The sequence below is a fragment of the Hippichthys cyanospilos genome, chromosome 4 (assembly GCF_059441005.1).
Source record: "Hippichthys cyanospilos isolate Australia breed blue-spotted pipefish chromosome 4, RoL_Hcya_1.0, whole genome shotgun sequence".
Lineage (NCBI taxonomy): Eukaryota > Metazoa > Chordata > Actinopteri > Syngnathiformes > Syngnathidae > Hippichthys > Hippichthys cyanospilos.
Genome location: NC_142372.1, coordinates 10066685 through 10085051, shown reverse-complemented (window position 1 = coordinate 10085051; position 18367 = coordinate 10066685). Strand labels below are relative to the sequence as shown.

The 18367-nt window shown below is 40.0% G+C and overlaps 2 protein-coding genes across 7 annotated transcripts in view; both read left to right on the top strand.

Moving 5' to 3' along the window:
• Nucleotides 1-3564, top strand: part of LOC148424530 (talin-2) — a 77506-nt gene extending 73942 nt beyond the window's left edge. The window contains exons 55-58 of the mRNA XM_088413284.1: nt 1214-1402; nt 1476-1658; nt 2461-2586; nt 3209-3564. Of these exons, the coding sequence (XP_088269410.1) occupies nt 1214-1402; nt 1476-1658; nt 2461-2586; nt 3209-3337 (627 nt within the window). The 3' untranslated portion in view covers nt 3338-3564. The remainder of the gene's footprint in view (nt 1-1213; nt 1403-1475; nt 1659-2460; nt 2587-3208) is intronic.
• Nucleotides 3565-9375: 5811 nt separating this feature from the next.
• Nucleotides 9376-18356, top strand: LOC148424529 (tropomyosin alpha-1 chain-like). Of its 6 annotated transcripts, none has more exons than XM_088412361.1 (9): nt 9376-9489; nt 9802-9927; nt 12138-12271; nt 13508-13625; nt 13698-13768; nt 13854-13929; nt 14040-14102; nt 14396-14465; nt 17847-18356. In XM_088412361.1, the coding sequence occupies exons 1-9, from the start codon at nt 9376-9378 to the stop codon at nt 17927-17929; spliced, it is 855 nt and encodes a 284-aa protein (XP_088268487.1). In that variant the 3' UTR covers nt 17930-18356. The 6 variants fall into 6 exon arrangements, with proteins under 6 accessions (XP_088268487.1, XP_088268486.1, XP_088268488.1 ...); XM_088412360.1 differs by lacking the exon at nt 17847-18356 and adding an exon at nt 14923-15005; XM_088412362.1 differs by lacking the exons at nt 9376-9489; nt 9802-9927 and adding exons at nt 11322-11632; nt 14923-15001 and having other exon boundaries at nt 16590-18356.
• Nucleotides 18357-18367: the final 11 nt, after the last annotated feature.

Below are 18367 nucleotides of genomic sequence, written 5' to 3'. Positions count from 1 at the left end.
ATCACCCTCTCCCCCCACTCCCCACTCCCAACCTTACCACCCCTGCCCCCCAAACCTCTCCTTGTGTCCCTGCCTTGCCTGCCCCCGCCTCCGGAGGCCTCCTCTGCAGGGCTCTGTCTGATATGTTTGATATATTAGGTTGTTATTCAGTCCCAACTATATATCAAACATATTCCTACAGTGTCCCGCCCTGTCTACAGACATGTGGTGTGTGAATGTACATATGTCTGCATTCGTGTGTCTGTGAGCAAGATGTCACGTCTTAACTTAAACGTGATTCGATGAATAGTTCATGCAGCCAGTCATTGCGTAATTCGGATTATTAAGTTTAGGTTTGCGGGGTGTGTCGGCCTCCTTCAAAACGCACATTTACTCACCTCACTAATTAACAAATTATTCACTCAATTTAAGGGAAAAGTAAAACAACAACAACAAAAATAATTGTATACCTGCATCGTCATAAGGATGAATGCCCTAATTTTGATCTTTAAATTAAAAAAACAAAAATGAGAGACATATACTATTTTTTTTCCATATGAAGCAAATTAAAAAATATGAAAAGTAAATGGAATATCAGTTAATGTGTACGATTTCAAATGTGTAACTTTTTTTAAAGGTAAAAAAAAAAGAAAAAATTAAAACGAAAAAGTGAACTGCCTGAATATATTCTTCTTGTGAACTTCTCATCATCCAACTCAGAAAACAGCTGATTGGTTGTTACTAGAGCCCTGAGAAACTGTGATGTCATTTTCACTCGACAGCAAATGGCAAAATGGCCACCCCAAAAGATGGATTTGCTGCTTCCACAAATACAATATGCATCACAATGTCATGTTCAAACTACTGGGGCCAAACAGTAGCCTATATATGATTGTCAATAAAGATTTTGACTTCTTAAATTTGTTTAATTGTGCCATCTCGCAATTCAAATTAGGATGAAAGCAAACCCTCTATCGTGGTAGCTAATGCTAATATTGCTAAAGCTATTGCACACAATGGACACTTGTGTGTGCTGGGAGAAAAAAAGCTTTAACGGGTACTTTAATCCCAGAACGTTGCTGTATGACTGGTATGTATGAAGAGCCATCATGAGTGAGAGATAATCCTGATTTACTGTATGTCCCTTACAGCTTCTTTTAGGTACAGTACGTACAATATGCATGCACTGTCAAATGGTCGAAGGTTCATGGAAAATGTTGTTGTTTTCTTTCAGCTGGCAGATGAAACATTGAACTTTGAAGAGCAGATCCTGGAGGCGGCAAAGTCCATCGCCGCCGCCACCAGCGCTCTGGTGAAATCCGCCTCGGCTGCCCAGAGGGAGCTGGTGGCTCAGGGCAAAGTGGGTTCCATCCCAGCCAACGCCGTAGACGACGGGCAGTGGTCCCAGGGGCTCATTTCTGCGGTGAGTCCCACGGATGTTTGTTTAGCTCGCCGCTTCGGACCGGGTGGTTGACGAAGCGTGTGGCTTCTCTCAGGCGCGTATGGTGGCGGCGGCCACCAGCAACCTGTGCGAAGCGGCCAACGCGTCGGTGCAAGGCCACGCCAGCGAGGAGAAGCTCATCTCGTCGGCCAAGCAGGTGGCCGCCTCCACTGCGCAATTGCTGGTGGCTTGCAAGGTCAAGGCTGACCAAGACTCTGAGGCCATGAGGAGACTGCAGGTACACATTACTACTTACCATTACTAATGCGGTGGTACCTTGACCTAAAAAGGACCTGACGTTTTTGTGATCATTTTTTGTGATATTTACTTCAAATTACTACGAATTGGAATTCTGCTTCTGGTTATTAAGGATTGTCAAGTTTGAATCTTGGGTGCAAGGTCAAAATCTTTGCATAGTTTTAATTTGGGGTGACCAAACTATTCAAGAAAATACCAAATTAAATTATTATTGTATGTTTTTTAGGTTCTTGAAAACAAAGGTGATAAAATTGGTTTACTGGCGTAAAATAGTAACTTTTCTTCTCCCATTTTTTTGTTGTTAACTTAACACACTTCATTCAGTCGGGCCAGTCAGCCCCCCAAAAATCATAACATTTCCTTTTTGGGGTGTGGATGTACTCTTGTTGTCTACAAAATTGACTTTCATCGTGAATTTTTCACAGAATTAATTCGTTATGTGTTTAATTTGTGACACATAGCTAGTTTAATGCTAACACAAAGCAAAACACAATAGAGGTGCAAAGCATTGATGTTAATTTGTTACAGTCTATAAAAAAATAAAATAAAAAAATGGGCGGGCCGCACTTTAGTTGAACTTTGAATAGGAACCCCCACCCATTTTTTTTGTTAACAAACCCTCAAATCTTCAAAAACACTCTGGTAGAGAATCATGGAAAAATGGAACAATGGAAATATGTTACAGTACAGTGCTTGGTCCATCCTATCAATATAATACAGTGTGCCACATTTGTGTACTTCCTGGTGATTTTACGTGACGCTCCCATTGAATGTCGACTCAGATTGCTGGGAATGCAGTGAAGAAGGCGTCCGACAACCTGGTTCGAGCTGCTCAAAAGGCGGCGTTTGACAAAGCCGATGAAGACAACGTGGTAGTCAAGACCAAGTTCGTGGGAGGGATTGCACAGGTAAACAACGACAGTCCCCGTATAAGCTTTTCTACTCGTTACTGTGAGTCGCAATTACTCTATTATATTCAATCAAAATTTGCTTGCTAGCTAACTACTAAATAAATGCTTTCAAGTACACAAATAACATCAGACATTCGGCCTCCAGGTGATGTACCAACATAGGAAATGAAGCTGACACCACAAGACAGTATTTGCTTATGTTAAGTTGTGGAGCACACTTAGCGAAAATGTCATGTTTATTTTTTTCCACTCTTTTATTTTATTTTTTTTAATGATTTCAAACATCTAGGCTCCTCGGTTTCTTGGGGAAGTTTTTCTCCCTTGCCATCATTGCAACACTGCGTGTGTCTACAAGAAAAGTTTGTGTAGAAAACAGTGGCACAAAAATGGTCCCATCAGAGCTTTGATTCAGGCATTTCTACTCGACTTACCTGACATGGTCAACTTTTGTCCCCAGTCCTCCAATTCTTTTTTTGCATTTTCTTAGATTTCCTGTCAATAATGATCTTAACTTAATTGTTTAAATATGTATTTGGTCCCTTTTATCCTTTACCCATATTCATTCATATTCCATGCAGTTGATTTGTTTGTGATTTTTTTCTTTTTTTTTTCCATTCAGATCATCGCAGCTCAGGAGGAGATGCTGAGGAAGGAGCGGGAGCTGGAGGAAGCCCGCAAAAAGCTGGCTCAGATCCGACAGCAGCAGTACAAGTTCTTGCCGAGTGAACTCCGCGAAGACAACAATTAAAACAAGCATACAAGCAACTTACTCTTGAAATGTCACTTCTGCTGTGAGACTTGTTAGAAGCTAACAGTTCCATTTAGTCTTCAGACGGATGACTTTTGGGACAGAAACATTTCGATTGTGTGTCCTCGTACGGCAACACAGCAATTTTGTATGATTTCAAACCGAATGTGACCCGACTGGGAGTGACCATGTGAAATGTTTCATTTATAAATGATTGTTTACCCGCATTGAGACACTCCCATGTTGCGTGAATGTTTTTTAAATGGCCATGAGGTGTCACATGACCCCATCGACGAGTGATGGTTTTACATGTTTGTCACTGTAAATTTTACACATGGTCATTTCTGTGTTGATTTTTTCTACATGCGCAATGATATGCATGTTTGTCTTAGACCTCGAATCTACAGTGTGGCCTCTCAGACTCATAGGTAACTTATGGATATCATGGAAGGAATATTCATTTTTAATTTAAGGGTTTTTTTATTCACAGGAATCTTACACCCCCAAGTTGTTATCACACTTGGGGTGGGGTGGGGTGGGGGTGGGGGGGTGGGGGGTGGGGTGTTTGAAGCTGATGCAATAACAAGAATGGTGCTGTAGAGGGCAGTCTCTGTGTCCTGTGTAGGTCAATGCAAAGTACAGCTAACATTAATAATCAATAAAGATGCGTATAATTTGGGATTCGTTAATTTGGCTGAGTGTGAGAAATACCTCAAAGTGTTGCTTTTGGTAAAAATAAATAAATAAATAAATAAATAAGAGGCATACTAAGAATAATCAAGCACAGTTCTGCAGAATTAATTGAAAAAAAATCTTTATTTTAACTGAAGGGTACGGCTTTATGAAAACACTACCTGCAATAGATGAGCCCTTTGTTTACCAAAATGTGATTGTAGTGGTTTTTTGCCTTACTTTATGAGCTGTGTGACAATATAACATACAAGTGGGGTGTACTGTATATTGTATCAACAGGTTAGTGCATGGCTTAAAGTACATCATACCATAACAACCTATATGAATGCACAAATACTTTGACAACTTAAAATCAACATTTTTGGATGAAGGTCTTTGTATTGTATGCGTGTGGGCAAGAGTTGTGTGTGTGTGCACACTCATAGTATTATTATTAGTGCCTTAGTCCATAGCCTTTTAGTGTCTACAGTGGCTTGTGTATATGAGTGGAAGCACAAACAAATTTTTGACAGTGGTGGTTCTCTGTTGTTGTTGTGGGTGTTAGCATCGTAAGTTAACATCCTAAGTGTAAAATTTCATGCAATATACAATGTCTCTAATCATGACACATTTTATAGCCCTTTAAATGGGTGATGGAACCTGTTCACTGCAATTTAATCATGTCTTACGCTGACATTTAAAAGTGATTTAGAGGAATGAGCATTGACTTCACTTCAATTTCAGAGTGCGTCTTACTTTTGAATGATGCAAGACATATTTGCGAGGTGAATTTTCATCCTGTTTCTCATCATTTTGATACATGGAAGGCCTTTTAGGGTGGTGATTAAACTTCTTGACTGCCTTTTTTTGGGGGGGGGATTTTAATCATTCTGCCTCATGAACGGTCTTTCAACATGACCCTACTACTAATGTTCACTGCATTTTCACTATGTATAAAAATTCTTTTTGGGAAATGTTATAACTGGTCACTGCATTTTTCTGAGGTCTCATGGCTGTCTGGGCATGATAACAGTGGTTCACTAGATGGACTTTTGGGGGGGCATATTAGTATTGCGTACTTAGCTGGTCTCTTATGTTTCTGACAATGGAAACTTTTTTAAAGAAATTATATAACTGATTCACTGCATTCTTTGTCTGAAGACTTTTGGGGCAAGCTAATGCTACATTTTCAAAAGGTCTCAATTTCTGGTACATAAAGTTTTCGGCGATGATTGAACTGGTCTCCATTTTCATTTTTCCTAATCATTTAAGGCATTTCTGCTATTGTATTACAGCATTTCCCTTATGTTTCTTGTCGTTATGACATTTATAGGCCTTTTTTGAGGGATTATAGTGCTGTTTCACTTTAGGCCTTTTTCCAGATGACAGTAATAACGATCTGGCAGGCACACTTTGGCTTTAAAACCAACCACCAACTGGATCTGTTTGTCAGTGAGTACCCTGTAGACATTTTATGAATAGGCTTCCTTCCATCTCCTATAGTCTAAGAAGTTATTTGACGTAAACATTTGTCATTAACATATTGTGAGACATTTTAAAGATGTATGCGATACCCCTTACAGATAGATGGTAAAGATTACATATATAAGATATTTATCCGGCCACGGTAAAATTATTTTTTTTGTATTTACTGGAAATAAAGTGTTGCATTGTGTCAACGGCCCTGTGTGTGAGCATTATGATTTACTTCACTGTGTTCCATTGTATATTTATGCCTTGGAAAGCTTTTTTTTGTAGCTTTCTCCTGAGCTACAGTATATACATTTGCTCAATGACATCGCTCTGAAGTTGAGGAAGCTCCGTGCTGTAGAATGTAATGACAAAATTGTCAGAAAAAGCCTACTAGAACATTAAATTAGTTGTACAGAATTTATATCAGTGATTTCTCTTGGTTTCTTTTTTTTTTTTTTTTTTTTTTTAAGATCACAAAAGCCTTCCGATGAACAGGACTGCAGACTTTTGTATCAACATTCGGTCGGTCCAATTTCAAATTTGATGGCCATTGCATTTTTGCATTGCAACCAGACATTGTTGTGTTTTGTTCAGCCATCAAAAATAGCTCCTGTTTTACGAGATGGCATTTTTGAGTCAGCAGTAAACCTGAAGCTGTACCCACGCCTGCCCGTTCACTTACTAAATTTGTCCAGCACTAAAATTTGAGGAGGTGAAGTCAATTAGGGCAGCCACCGGCTGCTTCTAGTACTCCTTTTAGATATTGAATTCCTTTTACCACATATTGTCTTGCCTTCCAATACTACTAATTATTGAAATCGGATCTTATGAAATTTTGAATGTTGTCATTTGTGGATGCACCACAGCTTTTGTGTTTATAAGCCTAGATTTACTGAAAAACGTTGAATGTGACTGACGATAGTAAAAGTCAGGTGAAAGTATTTAAAAATAGAACATATAAGGTAATTTTGAAATGTTTGTTTTCATTCTCAGATACAGAACAGTATTGGATCTCTTTGGATAAACAACCATTGACACTCATCGACGTAGATCCTTCAATCTACCTCAATTCCACAAAGCTGTTGCTATCCAATACAGGTCAAAGGTGATCAGTGCATTCACTCAGTAGTAGCTGCTCAGTAAAGTATGAGAAGCAAAATGACTAGAAATATCAATTTAGCTGAAAGTAGTGAAATGCTAATGACTAGCACAAGCATGACAAGAAATAGCCAGAAAGATCCTCCCAAACAAGGTGCACCATCGGGTAGTTTATTTGAAGTGCATTCACATTTTAGCTTGTTCACTTGTTTAACAGTTTAAAATTGTTAAATGTTTAAAAAGTTATTGTACAGGTGATATCGGTTTTACTGGTAACAGTATGAGTCTGCTTTGGATTAATTAGTTTCAACTAAATAATACTATCAAGCAGTGTGTGGTTCTGGTTTGAGGTATAAATGCATGATGGTGACCAGTGGTCAGTAAAGCTACTGTTACCTCACCATGCAGCAGAGTTGGTCCAGAGTGTGTGTGTGTGGGTGTGTTTATGTGAGTAACAGCTGCAACACTGCCTGTGCCCCTTCAACTAAAGGGCCCCTAGGTAAAGTGGGGAGTGAAATGGGGGTGGGCTGTTGAAAAGCCAAAAGCCACTTGATCCAGGGTAGCCAATTAGAGAGCTATGACTCTCCAACATACATCAGCGCAGAAAGCTACTCAGACAAGCTGGCTGATGATCCACTGAAAGGAGAGCAAAGCCTGTCTGGTAGTAGCAGGATGTGAAGTATGCCAGCTAGGAGCTTCCCAAATGATCCCTGGAACACAAACATAAAGTGCCAGAGCTAACCTGACACCCCCCTGAGAGGGGGAGTAACTTCCACACCCGGATTATTTAATCAGATAGATTTGCTTTGCAGGAATAGCTCACATGCACAAGATAACCCGACACAACTTTTATTTCTCCTGTCCAATGCGAGAGTTGTGTATAGATAGATAGATAGATAGATAGATAGATAGATAGATAGATAGATAGATAGATAGATAGATAGATAGATAGATAGATAGATAGATAGATAGATAGATAGATAGCATCAAATGTCAATCAGAACTGAGTTTATTTTTTTAAATTAAAACCATACAGCAATTTAAAGGGCGAGTCAAGTAAAACCAATCTTTAGCCTTTAATGGAACTTAATGTAACAGTGGAATTTTGATTAAAATGCATTTGTGAAATATTAATTCCACAGACTTCACTCGCAAAAGCCATCCATTTTTATTCCTCATAAGATGACAGTTTTGTTACTTGCTGTTAACTGAAAATAACATGACAGTTGCAAATTTCACAGGTAATGACTAATCACGGCTCATCTTGTGAATGCCACATGACCAAACTCAGAAAATCAATAAGTTGCTGTTGGTAGTTACCTGAGCTGCGAGCAAATGTCTTGTCATTTTTACTTGAGAGTGAGTGGCAAAATGGCCAACCCCAGAGACTAATTGAGATGAGTGGATTTTACTGCTTGATTCACATTCCAAAAACGCAATACTAATCAGAATATTAATCAGAATGCCCTGTATAGACTGGTTAGACACATCCATACATCCATTCATTATATTGACCTCTTATCCTCCTAAGGGTTGCGGACATGCTGCAGCCTAACCTTGCTGGGTTTGGGCATCAGGCACGGTACACCCTGAACTGTTGCTGCCATTGCTCCACAAAATTCCATGGCCAAAAACGAGTCATTTCTATTTCACCAGGTCCTCATTTTGGCCAACAGTTGTGCTACCCCCATAAAAACCAACCTTAAGCACACTCACTGTGTTTGACGTCACAGTTTCCTCAATGTGTATGTAGGACAGTTTTGGACAGTTAATAATTCACACACAGGCCACATTCAGGTTGCGTTTACAGTACTTGGAAAAGACCTCCCAAAAAAAAAATCAGATTTCACAAAAAACTTGAATAAGAGCGTTAATCGCTGCATTTTCAATGAAACCTTTTGAGTGTCCAATTTATCCACCATGCATGTTTTTTAATGTGGGAGGAAATCGGAGTACCAGGAGAAAGCCCACACAGGCACGGTGAGAACATGCATACTCAACACAAGAATGCCAGAGCCAAAAGCGAACTCACGACCTTCCCACTGTAAGGCAGACCTCCGAACATTCATCACTGTTCCGCTGTTGAGGAACATACTATGAAAGGGTTGACTTCTCCCTCAATGCATTATAATTGATGATAAACACATAACCAACACTGTAGGTCATCATAATAATTCAATTCATATTTTCAAAATGGAATAACATAATGCCATGTAATGTTCTGACATTCAAATGAGTGAATTTGATTGCTATGAGGGGTTGATCTTGCAAATAATACTACATGGTGAGCTAAAGAGGAGTTTGAGTGTATTTAACCACTGTACTGCATTTACTGGAATACATAGCTGAGATGGGGAACGTGACGTGGTTGAAATGGCCGCTCATCGAGTCAGTATCAACACGTTCTTGCATGTTGCTTCATGGACGGTGTTGGAAATAGGGCTGGACGTGTTAGTGGCGCAAGAATTGAGGGAGGAGGTGGCGGTTCTGCTTGACTGACATCCATCCCCCATGTACGGTCACACAAGTAGTCAAATGTCACAGAGGAGCGAATCGGCGAAGACTCGCAAAAAATAGGGCTCCGACAGTGGCAAGCAGCTGCAGTTGTGTCCAAAACGGTTTCGGGTGTCCAGTGACCCGCCTGACGGAAAAGACATATTTGCCTCACTACAACGTGAGCGACCTCGCACTCCAGCTTGGTGTTCAGTGTGGATCAGACGCTCCGAGCTCCTCTCCACTCACCTCGATTTGTTTTTAATTCTTGAAACGCGCAAAGCCCTGAAACTTAAGCAACCATGGATGCCATTAAGAAGAAGATGCAGATGCTCAAGCTCGACAAGGAAAACGCCTTGGACAGAGCTGAGCAGGCTGAGTCGGACAAGAAAGCGGCGGAGGACAGAAGCAAACAGGTTGGCGTCCAATTGGGGGAATGTTTACTTGTGCGCTTTTACATGCAGAACATTGGGCGCATCATGGTGCATGTCTACTAACATGAGAAATAAAACAACAATGAATATTGGTTTTTTTTCATTTCTTTCTCCAGATTACATCTTAAGAAAGCACGCAATTAGCAGTGGGTCTCAATAATAACACAGTCATTTTTGGTTTAAGCTAGGAATCAAATTTATTGGCCAGTTTTTTTCAAATCACACAAGGAATTAGTCATTCGGGTCACTCTAGTAAATGAGTTTCATTGATGACTCGCTCTCTCTGTGTCCCAGCTTGAGGATGATCTGGTGGCACTGCAAAAGAAGTTGAAGGCGACAGAGGATGAGTTGGACAAATACTCTGAAGCCCTGAAGGATGCTCAGGAAAAACTGGAGCTCGCTGAGAAGAAAGCCACAGACGTGAGTTCATGCAGGCCTCAGTCACGTGACCTTCAAGTTATCTCTCTGTCAACCATCCAGCTCCCCTTTATTTATGGCTATACAATGCAATAATCAAGTGAAAACACCTGTGGGTAAAATGTTATATTTAGCATGTCCTCTATATGGTAAGGTCACTGCTTTGCGCCTTCCTGAGTGCATTCCACAAATGCTAGCACCAAGACGAATACCGGTGTAGCGTTACACCAGAGTGTTTTTCATTTGTGTTTGACCCATGTGAACCTTGTATTTGTCCCAGTTGGCATCGGTTATCTCCATTATGTCCACTTTCATGTCAAATGACCAGTTTTTGTCTAACAGTGACAGTTATAGTTGAAAAACAATCACATCTTTTACCGCATGGTTCAATTAGGTCAAGGGCCAAACAGTTTAGGAGATTCAAATATATATATTTCAGATATTATATTTTGAATAGAATTTGAAACTCAAAAACAATATTAATTAAAATGAAGTCACGTGTGGGTTGGAGCCTCTCCCAACTGACTTTGGACAAGAGGCAGAGCACATCCAGGAATGGTCACCCGCCAATTCCAAGGCAAAGTCAAACAACCATTCAGACACACATTCACATACAGTATTAGCACGATTTAGAGATGTCAATGAACAATGCAGATGGTTGAAAAATTACATTTTAAATTGTTTTGCATTTTATCTTTCAGCATTATTCTGAGTGTCAAAACAAAATTGTACAAGGCCTACTTTACTCTTTCATTTGGTTGGTCAATTAGTTTTTAAAGCCCAATTAATTTGTCAGTGAGTCACAAAAAAGTCAGCTAGGATGTAAATAGAATATTTAGTCAATAAGTCTTCTTGTTATTTAGTTCATGAACCAATTAGTTACTAAATAAATAGGAAATTACTTCTTTATCCTAATTACTCAATTACTATTGTACTCTATCATTGAGTACAAGTCAAACAATATTACAATTATTATTACTACGCGTACTGTAAATAACAACAATCAACAACAACAACCATAATAATAATAATAATAATAATAATAATAATAATAATAATAATAATAATAATAATAATAATAATAATAATATAATAACGATAATATAAAAAATACAAATGTTAAAGTCACAAAAAGTACACACTGATGATACGGTATTTTTAAGGGCAAATGTTACTTCCTTGTTTACTTTATGAAAATAACTCAGTTTGGGGGTTAGCTCAATTTTCCTGGAGGAGGTGCCCTCTTTATTAGTTCCTTAATGAGATTGCTTTAATATTGAAATATTTTCATAGATAACATTTTGTTCTGTAACAGTAAGCCAAATGTCTGAACAAACTGAATCAACGGGATATGGATTTTAATTTGGTTGATGTTGTTAAATAATTTCCGTGCGAAGCGAGGCACTTCCGGGTTCGATGGCACGTCCCAATCCTCATCAGGACTTGATTAAAGTGCAGTGGGGGTAGGGATCAAACGTGCCGCATCTCGCCTTGTGTCCGACGGCGGCGCCTGGAGGCCAGCAGGAACCGGACTAGCTTAGCCGGAACGAAATCGGACGCCAGTCGGGGCACAGTCATGGCCGGGGGAAGCTCATTGGAAGCGGTGAAAAAGAAAATCAAGTCGCTCCAAGAGCAGGCGGATGCGGCGGAGGACCGGGCTGCCTTCCTCCAGCGGGAACTCAACCTGGAGAGGAGCGCGAGGGAAGCAGTAAGCCGACGCTAATGATTTAAGACAATTAGGGTTGAGGCTGCCGACGGTATTAAGCGTAAATCTGGTCAAAAAAGCGTGGCGGCTAGGCCCGGACTGAGCTTTTTTGCCCACGTTTTGCATTTGCACACATAGGTTGAGGTCGCTTGTTGTGAGCCCCCACCGTTAGCGTAAAAACGCCCTGTTAGCCTGGCGACAGGTTCCTCCTTGTGCTACGCCCCACGAGATACATGGAGCACCCCATCAGGAGTTGAAAGCAGCCATGTTTCCATGACTTGGGACCTCATGTTTGGCTCAGTCGCACACTTTAAATTATTCACCCCAAACTGTGCTAAAATAAGCCAATGTCTAAACCCCCCACCCCTCCCTCCCCATTTCCTGCATCCCTCACCACGCCCAAGATTTGTTTGGATGCTGCAAAGTCCCACAAGGGAAGATTTTTTTTTTTTTTTAAAACAGCTCTGATGCAAATCCACCTGACTGAATTGTCTTGTGCCTTTCCCAGGCTGAGGGTGATGTCGCCTCTCTGAACAGACGTATCCAGCTGGTTGAGGAGGAGTTGGACCGTGCCCAGGAGCGTCTGGCCACGGCCTTGACCAAGCTGGAGGAGGCTGAGAAGGCTGCTGATGAGAGCGAGAGGTGCGTGCATGCCACTTTCCTCTATTTTTAAGTGATACCTGGAATGTAATAGTTTCAACAACAGCCACAGAGTCTGTCAGATGTGACAACAGTAAATACCCGCTTCAGCCTTGCTGAAGTTCAGAGGGTCATAGGTCACTTGTACATCATTTATCCCCATGCTGCATGACTAGATACCCTCTACATGAGATCAAACTAGTTATATAAGATAATGACTTTTCTTTCAGTTGGTTCTTTACAAAGGTGACCACTCCCAAGCATATGTCTCAGTGATGACACATCTGGCCACATGTTGCAATGCAGGGTTGGTACATAGGTCACATAAGTGTTCCCCCCCAGTTTCCTAGGGAACATTGAACAAGGTGGGGCAAGAATCAATATACTTGAAATATTTTTCCGTCATCTTTTCTTTCTGACCTCAATTTTTTCTTACATTCTTACTTATGTCAGCCCAACATTAAAGCTTACTTTGCTGCCTTTGTTTGTTTCATTTTTCCCTCTTTTTCTTTCTGACATCTTTTCTAACTTCAGTGGTGTCATGCATGGACACATAAAAATAACAGTTTCTCCGGACATTCTTCTGTTCCCCAAGACATGCTTTTTGTTCTTGTTTTGAAGCCTTCTTTCACTTAAATCTACTTTTCTTCTTTCCACTGTTCCCACCCCTCCTTAACTTACCGTCAGCCTTTTCATGCAGCCTTAACTCCTACTTATTGGCTTCCTTCCTTCTTCCTGCCTCCCTCCCTTCACAATATTTTTTATTCATGCATCACTTTTTTTTAAACTCAAACCGAGTCATTCCTTGCTATACATCACTTATTTTAAATATCTCCTTTCACTTTTTTGGTACCTACCTGCCACAAACCACTTTAGAAATCACTGTTGGTTGTCGACTGAAATCCTCCAAATTTGATTTATTTAATATATAAAAAAAAAAAGGAACAGCAGGCCAAATGACATGCTCATGAACTAGGATGTCATTTTCAGGTAGTTGACAGCAAGTGGCAAAAGAGCCACTCCCTAAGTTGGATAAAACAGGTGGCTTTTGCTGCCTTATTCATATATCCAGGTTGACATCCTCTTAAATGTTCAATCATTGATTAGTCACTGATACAAAGATGATCATGTCCCAAAATCTGTCATGGTCTCCTTTGTATTTGTGCCACATATAATTTTTTTGTTTTGTTTTGGTAACTTCCCTCTGAAATACCCAAATGACCAACTTTGTCCCCTCAGAGGCATGAAAGTTATTGAGAACAGGGCGATGAAGGATGAAGAGAAGATGGAGTTGCAGGAGATCCAGCTGAAAGAGGCCAAACACATCGCTGAGGAGGCTGACCGCAAATATGAGGAGGCGAGTTTCTCGGCTAAAGGGCTTCTGCTAGACTTTGACATTTTCTGACTCCTATTGCAACTTTGACTTCAGGTAGCCCGTAAACTTGTAATCATTGAGAGTGATTTGGAACGTACAGAAGAGCGCGCTGAACTGTCTGAGAGGTAAGAATAAAAAAAAAAAAAAAAAAAATCTAAATACTCGATTGATTTTGTTCTACGGTATCCAACCAAAACAATAACCCCACAGCAAATGCTCTGAGCTTGAGGAGGAGCTGAAGACCGTACAGAACAACCTGAAGTCTCTGGAGGCTCAGGCAGAGAAGGTAAGACAGCAGAATTGCGGATTGACACGTGACATTTTTGAAGCTTTTAGTTAGATGTTGTAGATGTTAGATGTTGTGACATTTTTTTCTTTGGGTGTGTGCAACTACAGTACTCGCAGAAGGAGGACAAGTATGAGGAGGAGATCAAGGTTCTTACAGACAAGCTGAAGGAGGTGAGGAGGCGCAGATTTGTTCAACAATAATTCAGTAGTTCAATAATTGTTGAGCACGTTTTGAAATTGAACTTTTAAGCTTTTAAATACTTATTTGTAACAATATATAAGGATAATGTTTATTGGATTCTTTTTGTGATAATTGAAATAACTTTTCCTATATTATCAAATGGCCTAATGCTGAAGGTCCATCCACGGCCCAAACATCCTTTTCAGTCAACAAAGGGTTCTAGTTTGCTCTATAAGGAGCTGTTTTGAGTTTTGCTAATGCTTTTTTTCTGTACGCCTTACAGGCTGAGACCCGTGCTGAGTTCGCTGAGAGATCAGTCGCCAAGCTTGAGAAGACCATCGATGACCTCGAGGGTATGAATATATTTAAAATCTTTGCAGATGTCAGAAGAACCCAAATTTAGTTCTTACAAGTGATTCTTTGAAATGTAATACAGTGTCAAATAATTCACACGGGCGTCATGCATTTCAACGGTTTATCGCATGTGAAAAAAGTTGACACGGCCATGCTGTTATTCACACTGGCAGTGGCGGTCGTCACCGTCAGCATTTGGCATTCCCATTCGCTTGCTGTTCAGGGCCGGCAAGTGTCGAGCTGGACGTTTTCTTTGTGACTCCTCCGGAATCTATCACTACCTCAACAGCTGTTGCGTTTCTATTACTGCTCCAGTCCTTTCCATGGTTTATTGTTTGCCTTGGTTGCCTGACTTCATTTCAATATTTCATTTTCCTTCCTCTTTTTTTTTTCTTTTTTCTTTTTTTGTTTGTCTGAATCCAATCTACCACCTGGGTAATAATTCCTCCACTATAGATGAGCTGTATGCCCAGAAATTGAAGTACAAAGCCATCAGCGAGGAGCTGGACCACGCCCTCAACGACATGACTTCAATGTAATTTATCAGGATGCTTGCGTGTGTGCTCAGTGCCCCCCTTTTAGTAGTCTCCTCACAACAGCCTTGACCACTTTAACAAAATAGCTCCCCCTTGTGGTTTGTCTGGGTTTGATAATTATCTTGCTTTGTTTTGTCAAATTATACAGTAGGTGCAGCTCAATAGATTTTAAAAGAATGGACCAGTTAAGTGATTCGTTTGAAAAAGTAACTCATAAATTACAAATTAACTACACAGTTATTTTGTTAAAAGAATGGTGATTTTAGCTTCCATCTACAGAAAACCCCAAATTTATGAAAAAAAAAAATCAAATCTCAAATATAAAAGTAGTTTTCAATTTTAATGCATCTGAGTTTCAGTTTTTGAGTTGAACTGCTGAAATAAACCTTTCTACGAGTAAAATGTATTGCAGTGCACCTGTATGTCCACTAACAGTAGTTATTATTACATTTGGTAACGTCTAATAATACATTAAAATGAAATGCAGTTTTTAGTCACAAATCTCAAAGTGCAACGGTTTCTCTCATGCCTTCATCCAAATTCTCCATTTTGCTTGCTTCATTCTGTCTTTTTTTTTTTTCTTCCTTTTTTTGTTTCTCATTTTCTCCTGCAGCTAAAAATGTGCATCTCGGAAGCCTCATACTGGTTCGTCATCATCTATCTGTGCAGCGCTGCCTCCATTTACTGTCTTCTGTCCTGTCTTTGCTGCCCTCTACTGCCACTTTTCTGTACACGATGGGCCATCGCTGCTGCAACCACCGCTCTTTCATGCACACCTTTCAAGCTGTTTTACTTTACTGTGAAATAAAACTCCTTCCATCTGTCATCTCTTTCCCCTTTTTCCTCCAGCAAGTTTCACCATTTGTCATTTTTTAAGTTTTGTCTTGCTGTCTTTGTGTTTTAATTTATTATGTTGAGTAGCTTTTGAATAAACTACTAAGCTCCTCTCCCATTCACTGTTCCTCGTTTCTTTTTGGGAGGACTATTTTGAAAAGGAGTTTTGTTGGAAATTTAAATACTTAAAACAATGGCACCTTTGAGGTCAAATGCAAAATGGTTTGCGGAAAATGGTGCTAAATCCAGGAAATAACAATAGAGCACTTCAAGTTTTGATGTCAAATTGCTACCATCATAAAACTATTGACAGTACATTGAATAACATTAACCGTTTGTTATGGTCATGTGCATTGTTTGCTATCAGTTATGAGTTTTTTTTTTGTTTTTTTTTTTAAGTTTGCACAAAAGGTGCAATCCCCTCTGAGCTTCTGCTTCGTCCTCTGTCCTGCCATTACAGTCTGGTCTCCACTATGGCACCGATGCATTAACTCTATCCATGTTATTTAGTCTCATGTTTGTTTGTTGCCCCCATGACCAAACAATATATACATATGACTGCTTTAACTAAAGAGTTCTTTCTGTTATGAAATAATGTATTTCATGGGCAACAAATGCTATGTTGGCTAGCTCACGCCGACCAAAAGTTCAAATGTTACAAACTACTAACTATCTTCTTCTTTGTTTTGTCTTTTGTGACTAACCTGTCATTTTCTCCTCTCCTTCTCTTTCACCTGCCTTCCGACTGTCAAGACCACCTTTACAAGCAGCTTGAAAAAAACCGTCATCTCACCAATGAACTACGGGTAGCCTTAAATGAGGCGTGAGGCTGTCCCCTTTGCATTTATTTCCGTCACAAATGTCCTCATACTTTGATGCTCTGGTGCGCATCTTAAATCAATGGGTGCTTTCATTTGGCAGGAGACTGGGGAGGAATATACTTTTGGACTCTTATTATGCATGCTCCTAGTTGACTCCTTGGCGGAAGGTCAGACGCTGAAACATTTTCATTGCGTCTGGTTTTTGCTTTTCTCAGTTACTGTCAGGGCTGTGGCACAGTAATTCGTCAGCATTTGAAAGAAGCTGATATTATGAGGGTTGCTTTAGGTGTTCTTGTTAGATGGACCTATGCTATAGAAGTAAACAGAATCAAAGCTAATGATTTACACGCTGTCTGAACCCACTGACCACTCAGTACGATCATGTTGTTGCTGTTACACTCAAACCCAGCAGAAGTCAGTAAAGTGCGTTTCCAACTTTTACCTGTGTGAACTCCTTCGGCTGACTCGACAAAAGTTTCCAATATGGAATTAACTCTACTTGTGTGCCTTGATCTGTGCTAAAAACTCAGAGGCATTGGTGCATGGTGTGCATTGCAACTATACTCTTCTCAGATTTGGGGAACTCTGCTTGCCAATTGAACGGAAACACTGGAGCCACTTGCTACACGCCCGCAAATTGTAAAATGTTCAATTCGAGAGTGGCACGTTGGTTGCTCTGTAGCTGTCAGCACTCTGGCATTTCTCAGCCAGCCCCTCTCCCATTGGATGATTCCTCTGACATCACTGCAATGCCACTCTAATTAAACAAAAAATTCCCACTCCACAATTGTAGCCTTCATCCAACAATAAGCGAGTTTTTTTTAAAGGTAGATCTTCCTGAAGCCAAGCTTTTTACTTTGCCAGAAACCTAAAAGTATGGATGCAGTCTCATACTGACTATAATTGTAATGTTTGACAAATTATTACACTGGCAGCTGCTATAAATGTCTTAACTCATGTCCTTAGAGCGATGACTACAGCCCTGCCTCCAACTGAAATGAAAAATATTCTAAAGTTAAACTTAAAATTGTATCCAATAATTGAAAACTAACGCCTGTGGTTTGCACTTTGTTTGTAACCAGATTGTCTGTCTGCAAGTGTGTATAGTAAAATCCTGTCTAGAGCTTCCTGTTTGTGTTTTTGATGTTGTGTTTGAACGGGTCTTAATGCTGCCATGCTATATTAACAGATAAACTTGGCCGTGCTAAAGAAGAAAACCTGCGAGTAAAGCAGTCGCTGGATCAGACTCTAAAGGAGATCTGTAACATTTGACCAACAACGACATGACTGGCTCTGGCACAACATGGCTGCCGTAAACAACACATTTGCGTATCCTCAGACCTCATTCAGAAACGACCTACTGTAGATCAACTCTATAACTGCACATAATTCATTGTATGTCTATTTGTTGAAAATGAGCACTTTTTTTCAGGGGAAAACACATCACTTGATCAGCCACTAAGTCAAGGAAACTTTTATTGACCTCTTATGTATCTGCTGTTTTTTTTTTCTCCCCCCATTCAACAAATAATTTACATTGTGATTTTTTTTCCTCCACTTGATGCTAGCACAGTTCACTGAATACACACAGACCAAATATTTGCACTCTGAACTCACATTTTGTTTCTTTAGCTGTTCTCCGTTATACCAGTTGTATGACAATGAAAATGTTAAAATCATGAATAAATTGTTAAATCAAGTCGTTGCTTC

Excerpts from the sequence above, each read along its gene's own strand:
- LOC148424529 (XM_088412361.1), top strand. The coding sequence starts at position 9,376 with ATGGATGCCATTAAGAAGAAGATGCAGATGCTCAAGCTCGACAAGGAA. Across the intron at positions 13,769-13,853 it reads CGCGCTGAACTGTCTGAGAG|CAAATGCTCTGAGCTTGAGG; the intron begins GTAAGAATAAAA and ends ATAACCCCACAG. Across the intron at positions 14,103-14,395 it reads TTACAGACAAGCTGAAGGAG|GCTGAGACCCGTGCTGAGTT; the intron begins GTGAGGAGGCGC and ends TACGCCTTACAG.